Source organism: Balearica regulorum, chromosome 4 (genome assembly GCF_011004875.1).
Source record: "Balearica regulorum gibbericeps isolate bBalReg1 chromosome 4, bBalReg1.pri, whole genome shotgun sequence".
Lineage (NCBI taxonomy): Eukaryota > Metazoa > Chordata > Aves > Gruiformes > Gruidae > Balearica > Balearica regulorum.
The window spans coordinates 55,752,437-55,771,264 of record NC_046187.1 but is presented as its reverse complement, the minus strand read 5'-3'; the positions used below and the strand labels follow the sequence as shown (position 1 = coordinate 55,771,264).

Genomic DNA, 18,828 nt, shown 5'->3' with positions numbered 1-18,828 from the left:
TGAGTATAGATAGTTTTCTACAGACATTCCCTGAACTCCCTATGTATCTCTTCCCATGCGACTGACTGATACACAATTGACCATATTTCAGAAGCTGTTATCCATATCAATAATCTTGCTCTGTGTTTAACTCTTCATTTTACCTGTGACCCTCTCTAGATTGCTTACAATATCCTTTTTATAATGCCAGATACCTCCCTTGAACCCTTGCCCCCTTGTATTTTACCTTCCTAATAAAGTAATTACTAGTGGCTGTATACAAGCAACCAAAGAGTGCCAAAGAAGAAATGTAAGATATCTCTTTTCTCCAAAAGTCGTAACATGGAAGACTGAATTGAATGAGAAGTTATGAGCCTCAAAGAATAAGCATCCATTACCAGCCACCGTGGTCAATATATAAATCGGAAGCATTATGACTGAGTGAGAAACTTATCCTTGACTTATCAGTAGACTATCTGACTAATTGGTATCCTTGAGGATTTTTATATCTCAGTAAGAACATTTTCTGGGATATGGACAGCTTGATTTCATTCAATTTCACGCCACTTCAGCACATGATTAGATCAGATTTAAATGGATGGACTTTACCTATGACTGTTTGGAAGGACAAATCTAATTAACCTGATTGTCTTTCCATGTATTCTTTATCTTTGCTAAGTTCGAAGCTCTTATTGATTATCAGTGGCTACAAAAAATGGTTGGATAAAATATGCATATACTTTTTTTGGCAATGATTATAAACCTAGATTAATCTAATTAAATTATATAGAATAGAATAAAATAAAAAAATAGAGGGATTAATTATATAAGCTTGAACCCTTGGAACATTTGCCTCCTATGTTTGGGATTGGATATGCTGCGAATGAATAAACACCAATGAATAAAAATACCCCCCTCAAAAAAAACCCCAAATGATAAAATGTCTACAGGAGACATGTCACTCCACTGTGTTTAAGCAATTTAATATCAAATACCAAATGTTAAAAATATTTCCACATGTCCCCATCATGTAATCATCCATCCAGTCTTCTGTGACCGAATTTCTGAACGGCATCTCACAAAGAATGCAGAAAGTTATTGATTTCACAGTTTATCTTTACCACAAAACACTTTTGAAAATTCAGCACCTGGAGTATGTGGTAAAAGATCATGAAGACTTTATGTAATATAATAAATGAGACCACTGGAACCTACCCTGGTTAGGAAGACATACCGAATGTGTAAAAACTGTCCGAAATTGAAAGTTCATCTCTGAAGCCTCCTCTAATTTTAATAGGGATTTCTATATACACCTGTAAAACATTACTGCCTAGGTAGTTCTGTAATGATCTTAAGAGTGCAGATGATACTGACAGACATGAACAAACATCTAAAGATGCTTATGGATGAAACCAGAGGCAGCTTTGCGGCTGCAACAAAAACCAAAACAAAACAAAAGACAAAACAAAACAAAAACAGAACAAAAAACGTGCAGCCCCCACATTTGTTGTAGTTGTGAGAAAAGTTTTGTATGTGAGTGGGGTGGGATTCCCCACAGTCTGACTGGTACACTTATGTCAAGAGAAGGTATCCAGTCTTCGGCTTGTGTGACCTTCAGGTAGGTGCAGAAAAATTCTTGGTGGTTCATTTTCATTCAGCTTATACAGCTTGCAAACCTCTTTATTTATCCACAAACATCTGCTTATACTGAATGAGTGGCAGAAATGTAACCCTGTTCGTGAATATGTCTGCTGAAAAAGACTGGACTGGAGATTATTCTGTTATTAGTCTTTAGCCCTTAGTGCAGTACCATGTCAAGTGCTACTGCTGCCAAACTTTGTGGGGTTTTTTACCCAGTTCATATAACAGACAGTATTTCAGAACCAGAATATTTCTTTGTACATTTCTGTGCATACATACAGCTAACATTCCTTGCATCACGAACTGAACTTCACCTTGGGAAAGCTCACAGCTTTGGGGTTTTGTCCCTTGTCCTCTTTTTATTCCCTCATTGTAGCCTGTGATTAGTAGGAGAAAAGGAGCCTTTTACCAACGACCCAGTACTGAGTTCAGCATTGATCAGTACACTCTTCAAGCTTGCAAGAGGATGCTTATCAGTCTCTTCTGCTGCAGTATTTCTAATCAGGCAGTACAGGTAGTCGAAAATTCACATCTATAATTCACCATGTTCCTCCATTTGTTGATATGGTCTCTTGCTGCAGAATGCTAAAATCTTCCTAATCTTCCTTGCATTTATTAAAAGAACACTTGCCCGTCTGTCACTCCTTTCTAAAGTTTCCACTATTTTTCATGTCCTTAGTGGGTTGGGCATTGCAAATAAAACACCCTGGTAAGCCTGCTCTCTGATTCAATCACAAGCCAAGCCTTGTGCCATACCTCCAATCTGTAAAAATTTATATATAAATTTATCAGTGTTCTCTGTACCATCTTAAGCTTACACTTGCAGCTTCTGAGTCACTTATCTTAATAACACAGGGATATATCAAAATGCTGAAAGTTATGAATATGCTGACACAGAAAGCAACTGGAAGGAGTATCTTCCTATTTTGCACATCTTCAGAAAGGTTGTGGTTTCTCTTTTTCACTGCTTTGGCAGGCACTCAGTGATTAAAAGGGTAATCCTTCCAGGAAGGGTGAGTAAATGGAAACTCCAGCTGTGAGGGAAAAGAAAGACGACCATGTTTGATATTGCTACAGACCATCGAGCAAAAATCACAAAGCAATCTGGTAGAGAGAGACAGAAGACTTCTGTTTCTTTTTCTGAAAAATGTAACAGGCATTGACCCGATGTCCTTTATTGTTTCTTGAGATTTGGACAGCCAGCTTGAGATAACCACAAACAAGAACCAAATTGTTCATTACAACTTTGCATAAAAACTTGTTTTAGCTTTGCGTTATACACTACTGATACAAATAATGGAGCTAGTTTGGCTATGAGGAACTGCAATCCTATCGACCTTTGAGGAATGTTCTGTCTTTTATTCGAAATAAATGCAAACTGTATACAGATGTTAGCAACAGTACCTTCTTTCAAATCAAGAAGGACAAAATAGATAAATCACTATCTGAACCTCAACTGCTCCATGCTGCAAGGTGGCGAATACCACAAAACCAATGTTACATCAGCTCCTGCTAAAATGATTGAGAATTCGAGGCCACTGAAGGCCACAGAAGATTGCATGTTTCTGACGGTGATGCTATTTAAAAGACAAAATTTCAAATTTAAACCAACCTGTATTGCAAAAATAGTGGTTCTATAAAATATTTTATTATGGCTGTCAAAATTTACTTAATAATGTTGTTTGTTAAATATTTCCATAGTGTCTGCAATAAGGTTCTCAGTAATTAATTGGAAACACCAAAAAAGCCTCCCTCTTCTTTGGATATTCCAACAGGCTTCAAATTAGATATGGAGTGTTGCCAACGATTTCAACTGAAAACACATAGTCACTATGAAGGAAAGTGGCAATGGGGACTCAGGAACCGTGTATTCTGTTTGCAGACCAGCTATGCTATGGCTCGTGTGCCTAGAAGTAAATTAGCAACCTTTGTGACCCAAAGTCTTCATCGAACATCTAACTCGTAGTGATGTTGTGAGCACTAGTAAACTTGCACTGTGTCTGGAGAGTCTCAGCTGGAGCTAAACAAATGCAAAGCATTGCATATTTTCTTTCATATGTTTCTAAAATATGTGTATTATTTTACAGATGTACTAAGGTGGTTTATTTTTTTTTCCCCTGAGACTTCAAAGTGCGTTGGTGGAAGTAGGTGTATATGTTTGGGCCTGAAAGGTCAAAATGTATCTCTTTACATCCATAATTTTTTTAAATTGAGAGAGAGCTAATCCCAGGTATCATTACTGCCAATAATTCTCTGATAGGCTTATATATTCACTGGGGGGCAACAGAGAGCTGTGTTAGTTCCAATTTCAGATATGTCTGTGCTGATCATGTTGGACTGCCATGGAGGAGAAATGGGACTGTATCGCTAATGAGGTAGATAAGTCCTCAGCAATTACAATGGTACGCTTCTAAATATCTGAGCTATCAATCATCAACGAAAGCAAATTGGTGCCTTGATGGTCCGGAAGAATCCCCTTACAACTGTCGGAAACCAAATCATTAATAACACGGGAATCAATTTCTGCCCCTCCTCTCTGCTCAATCAGCAATATTATAGCAGGGGAGAATTGGGAAAGGGAGAAGCCAATAGCTGAAACTTGATTTCTTAAGATATAATTTAATGTCTTCTCTCAAGTTAAAGTGAACAGTAGCATGGTCCAAATTCTCAGCAGGAGAGACTATATCAAACAAGAAATGACAACAGACGCAGAACAAAAGGGAAAGTCGGAAAAAGAAAAAATTGTATAAACCAAAGGGAACCTCTTGGCTGTAAAGGGCCAAGAAGGATATTCCTTATTAAGTTTTCCAAAGTATGGCACTTTTTAAGCCATTAACTTTTGGGAATAAACAATGGTTTAACATTCTGTTTAAGTGAAACAAAGGCCAATCTGTGAAAAACAACTTTTGCTAAAAGAAAATATAAAAGTTAGTGTTATGACTGAGACACAGCAAACCAGACTCTAGAAATTAATGTTTCGCATGCAAGTGTATGCAGTCCTTCCCAAATTACAAATGCTAAGAAATAGATAAGCACTTCTGATAAAGACATGGATTTGTCATCCTAGGTCCATTAAGAAATACACAATCTTGAAGACTGATCAGAAAGATTTTTCCCTTGTGACATTTCAGTTTGGCATCATTAAACACCTAGTGGTCTTCAATGTGTGCTTCCACGTTTCAGTTACATCTAAAGAAATCTCCTGGCTATATTAATATTTTCTTTTGTAATAAAGAAAATAATCTGGTAAGAGTTAATCTTAATTTACTGGGGCAATATTCAAAGCCTTGATTTTGGTTTAGCTAAGTGTTTGTCAGTCTTTTTATCACACATTTGAGAACACCTAGCAGACACACTAATTCCTAATTCTCTAGTGCCATTTCCCCGTAGAGCGTCCTCCACCTGTAGAAAAATGGTCCCCAAACAGCAGGTAGCTCTTGTGCTAACTTTGCAGCCACTTTAGTAAGAGATGAGTGGCTGAGAAAAGAAGTGGAAAATCAGGTTCTGCATCTTCAATTTAAAAAGTGTTAATTAGCTTCAAGCCTTAGTTTACTCGTAATTGTTATGGTATTAGAATCCCGATCAGCTGACTCTTCTTTTGCTCCTTCCCCATCAATATACTTTATTACACATTCTCGTGATGTCTTCCCGAGTCTCTTCCAATCAATCTTCAAGTTTAATCATCATAAGCCAGAAATGAGGCTGATTGCGGATGTTGATTCCAACATCCTTGGTCACAAAAATACGTCCTTTTTTGCTGCTAAAAAGTAATTGAAAGCATCTGGGGATGATTAGAAACGGGAGCAGATGCTTTGCTGCCCTGGAACCCCCACTGCCAGAAGAGGGAACCTGCTGCACATCCCGGAGAGAAACCTGGGAGTACAAACCACCCGAGTCTACCGGAGCTGAAAGTCAGAGGTGTCCGTGATGAGACCCGCGCTTTGTGTTCTTTTACTTTGGTACTGCTTCAGCCGAGTTATATTACAGACTCCCAGCTGAGAAACACGTTCGCATAGCTATCTGGCACAGATAATTAAAAAAAAAAAAAATCAATATTAGGACAAGGATCAGATTAATGAAGGGAGGATTAACCCTTTCCAAGACCTTGCAAATGGCACATGCTCCATATTGCAGAGCGAGCAGGCAGCTTCTGCTTTGTGCTATCCAGCTTGGTCCTCCTGTCAATGTTACTGATATACCTATACTTGATTAAAGCTCATTAGCTTTAAGGCTTAATGATTACTGACCACCGATTTCAGAAACTTTGCTGCATTTTAATGTAATACTTCTTAATGGCTTCATGTTTGGGCACATGCAGCTTTGAAAAGGCTTTATTTTGCCTTTTTTACATTATAGGGATCCAGTAACACTGTAACACATGGACTCAGCCAGAGGCAGCAAGATATTTAATTTGCACGTTGCATCATTTTTGTCCGACATCACTGTGCTAGCACAGTACCAGGGAACTGGAAAGCGCCCTGTCTGGGACCTGCGACCTTACGATTCATGTTTACATTGCTGACACGCATGTGTCTCGCTAAACGGCTCTGGAAAGCCTGTTTGGCCCTCAGTGAGGAAACCCTCCCCGGACTAGCGCTGAAGCAAGCGTTATATCGTGCTGTCACCGCCCCAAGACCGAAGTCCCCCTCCACAGGCCCTACAGGGCGAGCTGAGGAGCAGCGGCCGGGCCTGCTGCGGACAGCAGGGCCCCGCGGTCAGCGAGGGACGAGTCTCCTCCACAACGGCCTCACACCGTCGGCCGCACTCGAAGAGCTGCCGCGGCCGCTCACAGGAGGAGCCGCCCTACACCACCTCCCAACAAGGCCTTGTGACGTCGCCAGGCGTGGTCGCAAACGTCACGTCGCCGGGCCTACATTACCCGAGAGGCCCCGCGGCCTACTGGAAGTGACGTTTGGCTGTATCCGGGGAGTGTGCGGCAGCTGTGCGTGGGGCTTTGCCGTTTGTGGCGCTTGCGGTGGGTCGTGGGCGGCCGGCCGGCCGGAGCTCGATTTCGGGAGGTCGCGGTCGCCCCTGCCCCAGCTGAGGCGCTTCTCTCCCTGCAGGTGCGGCCATGGCGGATTCCACGCAGAACGGGCCCATGCAAGGCGGGGCCGGCGGCGGAGCTGTGGTGAGGAGCCCCCGGCCGTGGCGGGAGGGGGGAAGCAGGCCGTGGCGCCTGCCCTACTTGTGGGGGCGGGGGTATGTGAGGGTCCTGGGCCGGCTGCGGTGCTTCTCCGGCAGCGTGGGCGCCCCTTGTGCTGCTGGGATGGCAGCATGGCCGGCCGCTCGCTCGGGTACGGGCGGGGGGAAGCGGCTCTTTCACTTTCCGATTGAAAGTGTGCTGTTGTTGCGCCGCCCTTCTTGGAAGTGTCTCGATCAAAACTAATTCCGTGTGGCAGCAACTGTGCGTTCGTGGTTATGTTGTGCAAGTAAGTAGTGATACGAAGGTACTTACGGGTTACTTGGGTTAACTTTTGGTCGTTCTCATAAAAAGGGATTAGGAGCATAGAGGAAAAGCAGTCCTCAAAAGCTGACTCAAATTTGGAAAAAAATTTCAGCCCTTTCAGATGAAAGGAAGGTGGTATTTTGCCTCTTCTCTTAAGCAGCTAGTAGCCAAAAGCATGCTGTGTTTCATTAGAGCCTTTCTGGTACCAGGAATGAAGAGGACTGTGGCTAAGGAGAGCTCAACAACAGGAGAGGTGCTAGATTACTGTTAAAAGCTTTTAGGCTTTTTTCTGGTTTTTTTTTTTGAGGCCAAGAATATGTAGGTCAAATGATGCAGCTTTCCTAATGATGTAGTTATGCTAACTTTATCTGAGCCTTTCTTTTTTGTTCCTCAGTAAGAATTGTGGAGATTTAGCCCCAGGTGTGTGCAGTGAATTCTAAAAGGAACCTTGAAACAACAGATACAAAAGTCAGTCAGGTCTAAAGACCTTGCATGATACCTTTTTGAAGCTGCTGTTTAGTGAGGTTGGTTTGTACAGAAAAACTACCTTCGCAGAAGATCTTACTGCTGTATTTGGTTGTAATGTACAAAGGAGCCTTTTGATTCTGAGGAAGCCTAGCTATTTTTGATCTGGTTAGTAACATCATATGAGTCAAGTATCACACAGAATAAAAGGATGCTCTTTGCTTCAAGCTATAATTTGATCCTATCCAAGGTTGGAGAAGGACTTGCAATTTAATATAGAAGGGAAGAATGCTCATTGTATGCAAACATTAAGATACCAACTTCTGTGGGGGTTGGGTTTTTTCTTTTCTTCTAATATAGCAATTTCTGATGGCTAACAAGTTGGATACAGCCATGTGGATTTCTCGCTTGTTCACGGTTTACTGCTCAGCTTTATTTGTCCTGCCCCTTCTAGGGTATGTATTGTAATATTGTAAAATAGTGTTAAAAACTTATAAAGTAACTATGCTCCTTTTCTTAGAGTTGTCTTTCATGTAAGGGTAAATTTCTATTACTCAGCTTACTTGAATGCTTTTTGTCAGAACAATTTGCAGATTTTAGGTTGATTTAAACCACTCTTAGATGCGTTTGCAAAATGTGTTGAACAACTGTCAAGTAGTGGCAAATGCATGTTTTTATGTATAGTTATGGAGTAATATATTGAGTTGTTTTACCTTTGGTACCTGTGGTAAGTCAGTGTTAGTGTCTTTTGAGTTGTATTTTGGTAATAGTGCTTATGTATGATAACAGAAATACTTCACGTGTTGTGCAATTGTGATGCAATTCTCAAGGGTGGAAGACTTCTGAGCAGGGGCTTGGTTCATATGGTAACATCTCCTCTGATGATTTGCAGGTTGCATGAAGCAGCAAGCTTTTATCAGCGCGCCTTGCTGGCAAATGCTCTTACTAGTGCCCTCCGACTACACCAAAGGCTACCGCACTTTCAGCTTAGTAGGGCATTTCTGGCCCAGGCTTTGTTGGAGGACAGCTGCCACTACCTGTTGTACTCTCTTATCTTTGTGAATTCCTACCCTGTTACAAGTATCCTTTACTTGTGTCATCCTGGTAATGTTTTTAAATACCTTAAAAACTTGATTCTTTTCATCACCTGTGCCATGATTAAAAAAAATAAACTAGAATATGTTTGCTATTTGTAGAACTTACTCTGTGTAAAGTAGGAGAGGCTTATGTTGATTGATCCATATTCAGATGAATCACCTCTATAACTAGTGCACTGCAGTCTCTGGCTACTTGGATTTTCTTTTCCTGAGACTTAAGTTCAGTGGATTTTATGACCAGCCTCAAGTGATACTTTGAGAAGTTGGTAACTTTGATTTATTACCAGTACAGGGTTTCTATATGACTCCTCACTATAACTAGGACATATATTGTGGAGAGACAATTATTCAGTAGTAGATTTTTTTCAGATAAGTTATTAAACAAAGTTTGTGAAAAAGACTTACTCCTGTGGCTTGTCAAAGGTGACATGTAAAAACTAACTTCTCTTTTGTGCCACTCTGTATGTATGCTTAATGTCCTACTCTTAAAAGCTCTGATGGAGGAATGCCTACGTTCTTGCTTTCTAAAATCTGAATGGCTGGCAATTGCATGTTCTTTGGTAAAGACATGTATTTTGTTGCATCTTTTATTAAAAGAATATTATGACTACATGTATTTGATAAACTTTAAGTAGTAATCTCACGTGTGTCTTTCATGCAGAAAGAACGTCTTTCAGTAGAAATGCACTGGTGTGTAATGGTGTATGTTGTGCTTTTGCATACCTGCATATACATACCTTCTGAAGCTAATAAAAATGCATAGCAAAGAGATGTAAGAAGCAAAGGGAAGAGCTATATAGTTGTTAGACATATACATGTCTTAATCCAGTATAGGTCATGCCAACCTCTTGCAAAGAGCCATCAAGCTGTGACTTGTATGTTAGCGTAACATCATGGAGAAATGAAGCACTTCTGCAGCTTATTTTCCTTACTGCTTGCTTCAGTGAGTATTTTTCCAGTTCTGCTGTTCTCTTTGCTTCATGCTGCCACATATACAAAGAAGGTTCTTGATGTAAGTATGGTATGATTAATACTGTTAGTATTCCTGGGCTTTATAAACAAGTTTGAGTTGCAGCTATGGCTTCCTTCAGCTGTGCTAGAGGAGTTGGAGTGAAATTTTGGTATGGAATCTCAGCACAGAGAATCTGAGAAGTCTTTTCTTTTTTGGTGTTGATTTTTTTTTTTCTACTTCTGTTATGATTCAGTGATACCGTGGAGTTCACACTAATTATTTTTCTTTAAATGCTGTTCTTTGAAGGAAGCAAATGCTATGTAACAGTTCAGTTGAAACTTAAGACATATCTTTTCAAGCTAAACCATAGCCTGTGAAATTTCAAGTTCTAATTCAGTAGTAAAATAACAAACTACAGGGTGAGGCTAGCAAGCAAAATACTTGCCAGTTGGACCTGCTGCTTGATGAACTGTCTTGTGCAGCTCAGTGTAACTCCAGCCTTTGGTGTTCCTAACTGGGCTATTTTGCTACTATAGGTACTTCCTCCTAGTGAACAGAATAAAGCTCGTGGCCATCTCTGAGCAGTTGAACCTAAAACGAGTGGGTGAGGGAATTGGAGCCTCACGTTTTTAATTGAACTCTATGTAATTACGGAGTTCCAGGCTTCTGGTAGTTTTCTTTGGGATACTAATATCAATACCTTTTAAAGGATCTGGTCTTAAAATGCTGAAATGAGTTGTAAATGATGATTGTTAGTATTTTTTTTGTGCTAGAGAAGATTGGTGTAACTTGTTTGTTTTCTGGCAATCTTTCTTCTTTAAAGGCACGAAGTTCAAATAGTCTGCCCCTTCTGAGAAATCTTTTAGAGAAACTGAGTGCTAATCAACAGAATATTCTAAAATTCATTGCTTGCAATGAAATTTTCCTGATGCCAGCTACAGTTTTCATGCTCTTCAGGTAAGAATTACTGTAAATATTTTCAAAGTTGGAAACTTATTGCACAAGATTACTTCTTGCAGTTGAGTTCTCTGTGGGCCACAGATCTCCATCTGTATTGTTCTGGCTGACCAGAACTTGAACTTAGAGTTAAATTTGATTCCTAGACTTCTCAAGTTGGTGTATCATGAAATCAAAAAGCATCTACTCTGCTATACCTGAGCACAAAACCCCCTTCCCTTTCATAGCATGGGTGACATGTTGGGTCAAATCAAAGTTTTCTAGGCCTGTAACTTGCATTCTTCTACATTGTTCAGTAAGTTTAATTTTGGTCAGTGTAATAAATATTAAGATCTTCAGCTTCACTGAAAGTGAACTCTAATTTTTGACTACTGGATTATAGAAATTTAAGTGGCATGAAATTTCATTGTGCTAAATGTGTGCAAACAGGAATAGGTTATGTCCTCTCCTGTGTTACTTCTGAGCAGTGACCCTTGTCTCTCTTTTTTGATTCCATTTGGCTTTGCCTGCTGTGCAGCCTGTTGAATTCATTTTAGGGATCTTGAGCATATGCCTGTTGGAATCCTACTGAAGTCATATAGGCATAACGACCTGCCAGTCACTGAAGTTTGGGTCATTGCCTTTTAATATTTGGAGGGGGAATAACACCCTTTGTTCTATACAAGTCATAGCACAGTAAGAGTATTTGTCCAGAGTGGTCTCATAGGCAGCAGAAGGGAGGCTTTTAGCTTCTTGAAAGTTGATAGAATGCATAATTTATCTTTATCTTTTGATATGTCAGCTGAACGCTTCAATGCTTCAGCTCTGAAGGATTCCATTTCAGTTAAGGCCACTTACCAACTGACAGATATGCTCTGTATCCAGTATCTGAAACATTTAAGTGCTTTAAAGTTCTCTGTAAGGGAACTTTTTTCTTTCTCTCTCTCTATGGAGAATTTAGTATGTGAAGTGTTGCTGCTTGATTAATCATCTAGTAGGTACTGAAGCTTGTAAAAGATCATATACCAAACTTTAAAAGTTTAATGGTTAAATGCAGCTATTGTGAGAATTAGCTCTTTAAAACTCTTTAAGCATATTAAATTGCTTGTAAATACTGTCCAGGTGTGAGATTTCCTTCCCCCCTCCTGTAGCTCACCTTCCTTTTCACTTCATGTTTTTTCTTCTGGGTAAAGGTGTTGCTCATACTTGAAGCTGCTCTAGTTACTGGAATGTACATGTTCAACTTCCAGATGGAGCTATTTAATACTGTGTTACATAAAGAAGCTTCAGTCATTAAAATTAAACTCATGGTACTTCTGTGCTTTGCTACGTATGGTTTGTATGTTACCCTTTCAGTATTTTACAGCATCATCATGTGAAACAGCAGCTTTGCAAAGTATCAAAACCTAATTTCAGTGGAACTGAAATAGTTGGATATCAGCTTGACATATCTTGATATATCTATAATAGTTGCCAGTGTGTTCTGAGAATTTTGCAAAAGATATTAGAAATATGGTCCAGATACTGAAAGTGCTATGATTACTGCTGAAAAAAACCTCACTGTTACTGGACTATCTGTCAGCCAAATTTTGTGCTTGACCAGCAAGCCTTTTCTTAATACTGGAGTCCACCACTACTTCAGTGATTCTTTGCCCACCACCAGAAATGAAGGATATAAAGAAGTGCTGTTCTTGTAATGAAGTTTTTTAATTGCTTCATTAAGCAGTTTTATCTATAATGTAAGTTTCTGCTTTCATAAATATATGGTTATGTAATCTTTCTTGTCAGATGTAGATTATCCGAACCAATGTGACGCCAATCTAGCTCTTTTGAGCCCAAGTAGTTTGCTTGCTTTTATTAGGAAAAGTCCAGATTTTATTTTTTCAGTCAGTATTAAGCTCTACTTCTCTATTCTGTTTCAGTGGGCAAGGGAGTCTGCTCCAGCCATTCATTTACTATAGATTTCTTACATTACGCTACTCCTCTCGGCGAAATCCATACTGTCGGTAAGCACTAAATTGATTTTGGAAGTTAATGTTTAACTGTATGTAGGCATTCAGAAATTTTTCATTTGAAAATGAATGCATAACTCATAATACTAAGTCTGTAAATGGTAATTATAGAATGTAGAATACACCTGGATGCTAAGAAAGAACAGCTGGTTCAAGGTTATGTTTATTTCATGTAACTGAACTTTTCTGAAATGTACCACTGTCCTAGAATGGGAGCTTGCAGAACATGCTTGCATGATTACAACTACACTTTTGGGAGAAGAAAGTATTTTAATTGTTCTGCAACCATTTACCAGAAAGATATCCTTATTTTTAGATTAGAGGCTAAGCCTGTACATGAACAGGCACTTAGGAACTTGTTTAATGTTGACAGAAAAAATCTGTAGATGATCTTAAACTTAATTACCTCCTTTAGTTATATTCATAAGTCAGGTTAATTATAATTGTAATTAGAGCTTTATTGATTTTATTTGAAAGTTGGTCAAGCCAATACTATTGCTTTTAAACTTTGAAACCATGAACATTTCTATGAGGATTTGCTCAGGTCAGTGCTTTCTCAGAACTTTTCTTATGACAAGCATTGCATAGCATAAGATTTCGTGAACGTACTTCCCAGTCTGATCGCTACTTGATTAGAAAATGGTTTGTTACAGTACCAAGGAAGTGGCTTTGGCTGGCATGGTATGCAAAGACAGGTCTGAGAATTGTAAACTTAATCACCTCCTGTTCCGTACTATTTTGTAAGAATTCAATTGTTCCATCTTAGTACATTAGGTTTTTTAACAAAAAAAAAAATCTATGAAGGTGCTTTACTACTTCTGTATCTAAAAAAGCCTGTAAATTGTGCAATACTAAAACTAACTTTCAGTAGAACTAGTTTATTCAAGATGTTCTGCTGGCATTCATGTAGTTTTAAGGGAAACTGGTGGTTTGGGTTTTATTTCTCATGCCTGTCTTCTAATAGTTGCTTCTAGACTGCAGAGTTCTTGCATTCTGGCAAGAAGCAGCACAAACACCGTATTACCTTCTAACTCCTTATGCTACTTCTGATGACTTTTTTTTCTAATACTGTGGGGTTTTGTTTAAAGGTGGAATTTTTCTCTTGTCTTTATATCTGTCCTCAGCTGGAAGTTGCTGGACTAAAGTTAATTACAATGTTAATGTTGAAAGGACAAGAATTCTGAAGCTCTTGCAAGATACTGCAACACTGAGTTGATCTAAAGAACTTGCTAACTAGCCTGTGTGTGATGTTGAGAACCGAATGAAAAAGGCTTAGATGATACTTGTTTCTGATAAATGCTATAGGATTTTAAAACTCTCTTTTACATCTGATTTTTCAGGACTCTCTTCACTGAGCTGAGGATTGTTGTTGAACACTTAATAATGAAGCCCTCGTGCCCTGTTTTTGTAAGAAGACTGTGCCTCAGCAGCATTTCCTTTATAAGCAGATTGGCACCAACTGTTGCATAGCCAAATTTCAGGCACTTGTGTTTTGTGAACATTATGAGCAGCTGGCACTTCTGCTGATGATTATAAATTCCTGGTTTTACACTGATCTCACTCCAGGCTGTATAAAAACGTGTATATGCTTTTCTTGGAGATAATAGGAAATTTAGCATATCAAACGCAAGTCATGGAAACTTAAAATTACTGTGCTATATTGCTAATCAGTGGGGAAAAAAAAGGTAGCTGCATCCTATCTAAAACATGCCCAGTCATACAGAATCATTTTTTTAGGAATCAAGGATTGTTTGAGGTTGATTAAAACTTTTAAGAAATCTGTGCTCAGTAGATTTATGTTAGTTGGAACTATAGCTACTGTAGGATGGCTCCAGTGGATAGCAGTTGGTACACGTACCTATGCAGTACACTTTGGACAGTATTCTTCTGCTTACTAAATGTTTTTGTAGAACCATTTTGTCTAAATTACTATACACAATGAAAAAATATGACCCACGTTGAATTTAACAAAAGGGATTAAAATCTATCCAGTTGACATGGTTAATGCCTTTTCTGAAGGAGAGGGTATTCTTACTAATATTGCTTAAAAAGAACTCTTCCAAGTTTCTACCTTGTGATGTAGTCTTACATTATGTTGTTGGAAGAAATCTCAAGACTCTGATCACGGGAAAACTCTGTGCAGTTATCTTGTCATAACAAGATGTTTTACCAAGCCAAATTGCTGACCTGTAGGCTTTTCAGACAAAGATGCAATGCTTAAACTTTTAACCATCTCTTAAGTGAACTAATCAATGTAAATGAAGTAACTTTTGCAGAATCATTGCAGATTTGTTCTTGTGTCTACACAAATGTGAGACTGCAGTAATTCAAGCATGTCAGCTCTTTAGAAAATTAATCTGTAGCTAGCTCTATATAAATTGTTCTTCCAGTTTCTGAGACTCTTATTGTGATGGGAAATTTGCATAAAGGATTGCACCTGTTCAGGCAGCTTCTGAAACAAATGGCTGTAGCATTTTTCTGGCATGAATCCATCTGATAACTGATCTGAAGTTGGTGTCATGACTACAGAAGTGAATATTAAATTGAGTGCTGATTACGCATTCACCCAGCAGCTGAAAGGTAGGTCATGGAAAAAGAATATTATCTGTCTGAACACAACTTCTTTCTGTAAATTCAGGGCAAAGTATTTGCCTAATCTTCTGTAGTTAATGTTAGCATTCTAGTTGCATAAAATTAAATGAATTTCATTGGCCTTTTGTAAACTTCTGTAGCACTGTACTAAACTATTATTCCTTGGTCAGAGAAATCTTCTGTGAACCACTTTCGAAAACAGTCTTGAAGCAAAGTATTTTCCTGTAACCATTGAGCTGTCTTGTTTGTGATGTAGATGTCATTCAGACTTTCCAGTTGTACTAGTTTGTTAGATCAGAGTCATGTATTTATAAACTTATTTCATTTTTTGCTCAACCTCTTGGTACTGATGAACCGATGGGTAATTTAATGATACTCTTTGACTACTTGTCTTGCTCTCTGAACATGATTAGCTATTTATAGAACACTTGTGCACTGCAGAAGCAACTGCATGCAGTAATGGTCTACAGCTGCTAAAGACTTGCAATGAGATTCTCTATATGTATATCCTGTAATTTGAGGATTTTATAAAAACTAAAATTTCTACTGCAATAAAAGGAGTGTTAAATGTAACTTGCTAGGCTCTTAAAGCTTATTTTCTTTCTAACAGAACATACTGATGCTTGAACCTGGAAGTTGAGCAGAATGCTGTCCTGTATGTGTGCATGTTCTTATATTCCCACTGCTGCTTCTGAATTGGGACATAATGTCTTGTGCATTTCTAAATTATAGAGAATTTTTGCCTTCTAAAGTGCAAAAATTCATGACCCTTCAAAATTTAACCCAAGAATAAGCACTGCAACAGTGATACCTAATCAGAGCAGAAATCTTAGACCTACTTATCACCATTTCAAGTCTCAGCACTGTTCTAGACCCTCTTCCATGTTGCGTGGTATATTTTTTGAGTGGTGACATCAGACTCTGTTCAGGTCTTTGCACCACTGATGTAAAAATTAATTTGGTCATCTGAGTTGGTCCACCATACTGGGAGTGGAAGGCAAATAAATACTTCTGTAGTTAGTGTAAACAAAATAACATGTTACTTCTGAGCAAACTTTTGTAGTCTGAGACTGCTGTTATGGGTGCATTCTACTGTTCCTTTAATTGTATGCTGTTATTAGAGAAGAGTCTAAACTGGATCTGATGTATTGCACCTGTAACTGAAGGATGCTAAATCTTGTGATCCAACTCTGAACGGATGAGGAAGATTAAAAGGAATAAGTGAATGAGATTTCAGTAAGTAGAGAGTTGGGAGACAGTGCTGTGAAGTAGAGCTTATATGTGAATACTAGATTTCTTGTTAACTCTTTCTATTAAGTTTTAAAAATGGATCAAGAGGAAAAAGATCTTTCATAAATGGGGTTTAATCTGGCTAGTGGTATATTCTTGGCTTTGCAAGGAGTTGTTTGACAAATGAGGCCTGGATTTTACTTGTGGCCTGGTAAAACTTACCTCTGATGTGCCAAGAAAAACATGGAACAATGGGGTAAGAATAACTTCCAGGCAAAATAAATTGAGCAACTGACCTGCACTCTGCATCAACTTTGATTTTTACTGTAGCCTTTAGGCAGCCAAAGTGATAACACTTGAGTTTCCTCAATGCTGGCAAAAACATTCTGTCCTTGTGCCTGCTTCCTTACTGCAGTTTGTGACTGTTTTTATACTAACAATTAAATCACATATGAAATGCTGGTTGTTTCCTCGTAGCTTAAGACTCTTCTGGTGAAGAGAACTGTGTGTTTGTGCTGCTGTCAACAGCTAGCTGTGATGCAGAGGCTGTAACAGAATCTGTGATGGTAGAGAAGTTTTGCAACTGACCATAAAAATACCCAAATATGAAGCAGAAGAGTTTTTGTCCTACTGAAGGGACCTACCTACCTAATGTGGTAGCTGTTTCTGCTGGTATGAATCACACTGGTTGTTTTTATTGTCTTTTGTAAATTCGTGCTGGACCCGCCCCTTGCTGTGCGCAAGCTTGCTGTAGAAGTGATGCTCCAGTGTAAGACTTGTCTGATCTCACTTGTAGATAAATAAAGCATCAAGACCCAGTTGGTCTGTTGGAGTAGCTAATGCCAGTTGGGATTTCTTACACACAAAGCAATTCACTAATGCATCCATCCTTTCCTTTATTGTCTTTTATTTAATTTTATACTTCTGTTGTCATTTTTGTGCTGTCAGTTTTATGTTTTGCTCCCTTTTTTTGGTGAATGTTCAAGGGGAGCAATATCTTAGTGTTTTAAGTTACACGTTTTAAGGATTTTTTTTAATATGCTCATGAGCCACTGTTTGTTCCAACAGTCTTTGAGCTGCTAACTATATATGTGATAGTACTGTCCAAACAAAGTAGCAGGTTATTTTGTACAGTCTGTTGGACCTTCTTATTGTTAGGCACCTGTATTGCAACATTTGCTGTACAGATCCCTTATTAAGGAAGTACAGTTCTTGCCCATTTTACAGACAGGAACTCTGAGGCATGGAAGGAAAGAGCATTTGTCTAAGGTGATATAAGAGCTCTGGCAGAGCAGGAAATAGGAAAAAGACGTACACAAGTATACATGGGGAACTGTGATTTGTTTCTATACCACATCGACCTCTTCGTCCTGTTTTCAAAATGATTGCTGCTTAAATGGTTTCAAAATGTACTGTACCTTATGGTGCTCAGATTAAGGGTAGCAAAGACCATTGAGCTAGAACAGCATGTTCTTTTAAAGTGGTGTCAAAAATTGATTCCCACGTGCAAGAGCTAGGTACGGCCCCTGGTATCCTTATCTTTCTGGTGAGGAAAAATAACAGAGCAAGGTTGCAAGCACTTACATGCCAGATGTTAGTAGGGTATGCTGGTCTGTTGTAATTGTCTATAATTGCTACAGTGCAAGTATTTATGGTTAAACTATATATACTGAAATTGGTTAGTGTATCTTTGTACTGTAACTTTTATTGTGCTATAACTTTCTTAAAATCACAGGAAGAGTTGGGCCTTGCTGTTCTAAATCGCTTTTTAAGGCTAGAACCTTAAGCAATCCTTTATTGCAAAGATGCATTATCAGTATGGATAATGTAATTGAATTTAATCTTAAATGTGGATTCAAGAATATCTTTTTCATAAAATGTCAGCATTACTTATTAACTTTTCTGCAGAAGCTAGGTCTGTGATAATAACAGATAGTGTGCAGGTAAGGGAGTTTCATTGCTTAGTTCTGTGCCATCCAGATGGTACAAACTTCTAAAATGAATTGAAAAATTCATCTTTTACTTGTATTCAGGGACTGAGGCACAAAATGCTAATGTAAGGGCTCAGAGGGGAAATATAGTTCTCCTGCATATTTGAGAAAATGTGAAGCCCTTTCAAGAAAATCTAATAAACATAATAATCACAGGCTGCTGACACTAAGGAAAAAGCACCTCATTCGCTCGCTCTTTTATGCAGCGATTTACTGGTCCCTACTGATTTTCAAATTGGATCACTGCAGTAAATTATCCATGCCAGTACCTGTGAAAGAAAGCACTGGGATCCATATTTGTTTAGTGCTGTGCTTAAATCAGCAAGAATGATAAATTTGATGGTATGAAATTGGAAGTATCGAGGGCTTTTCTCAGTGAGTGAGCAAGTATCTCCATTTGTAATTTATTGCGACCCTTTTTCACTGTATGTGCTTTGTATGTCAAATATGTATTTTGAAACAAATTAAATTGTTTTCTGTATTGATA

General features: G+C 38.6%; 1 protein-coding gene across 3 annotated transcripts; it reads left to right on the top strand.

Annotated features, from left to right (window-relative positions):
• The first annotated feature begins 6,541 nt into the window (after positions 1-6,541).
• TMEM33 (transmembrane protein 33) lies at positions 6,542-18,828 on the top strand. 3 transcript variants are annotated; one of them, XM_075752239.1, is made up of 8 exons: positions 6,542-6,562; positions 6,684-6,748; positions 7,892-7,986; positions 8,424-8,611; positions 9,573-9,640; positions 10,404-10,537; positions 12,439-12,522; positions 13,869-18,828. In XM_075752239.1, exons 2-8 carry the CDS (start codon positions 6,692-6,694, stop codon positions 13,996-13,998), a joined length of 756 nt encoding a protein of 251 aa, XP_075608354.1. In that variant the 5' UTR covers positions 6,542-6,562; positions 6,684-6,691; the 3' UTR covers positions 13,999-18,828. The 3 variants fall into 3 exon arrangements, with proteins under 3 accessions (XP_075608354.1, XP_075608353.1, XP_075608352.1); XM_075752238.1 differs by having other exon boundaries at positions 6,556-6,595; XM_075752237.1 differs by lacking the exon at positions 6,542-6,562 and having other exon boundaries at positions 6,605-6,748; positions 13,869-15,693.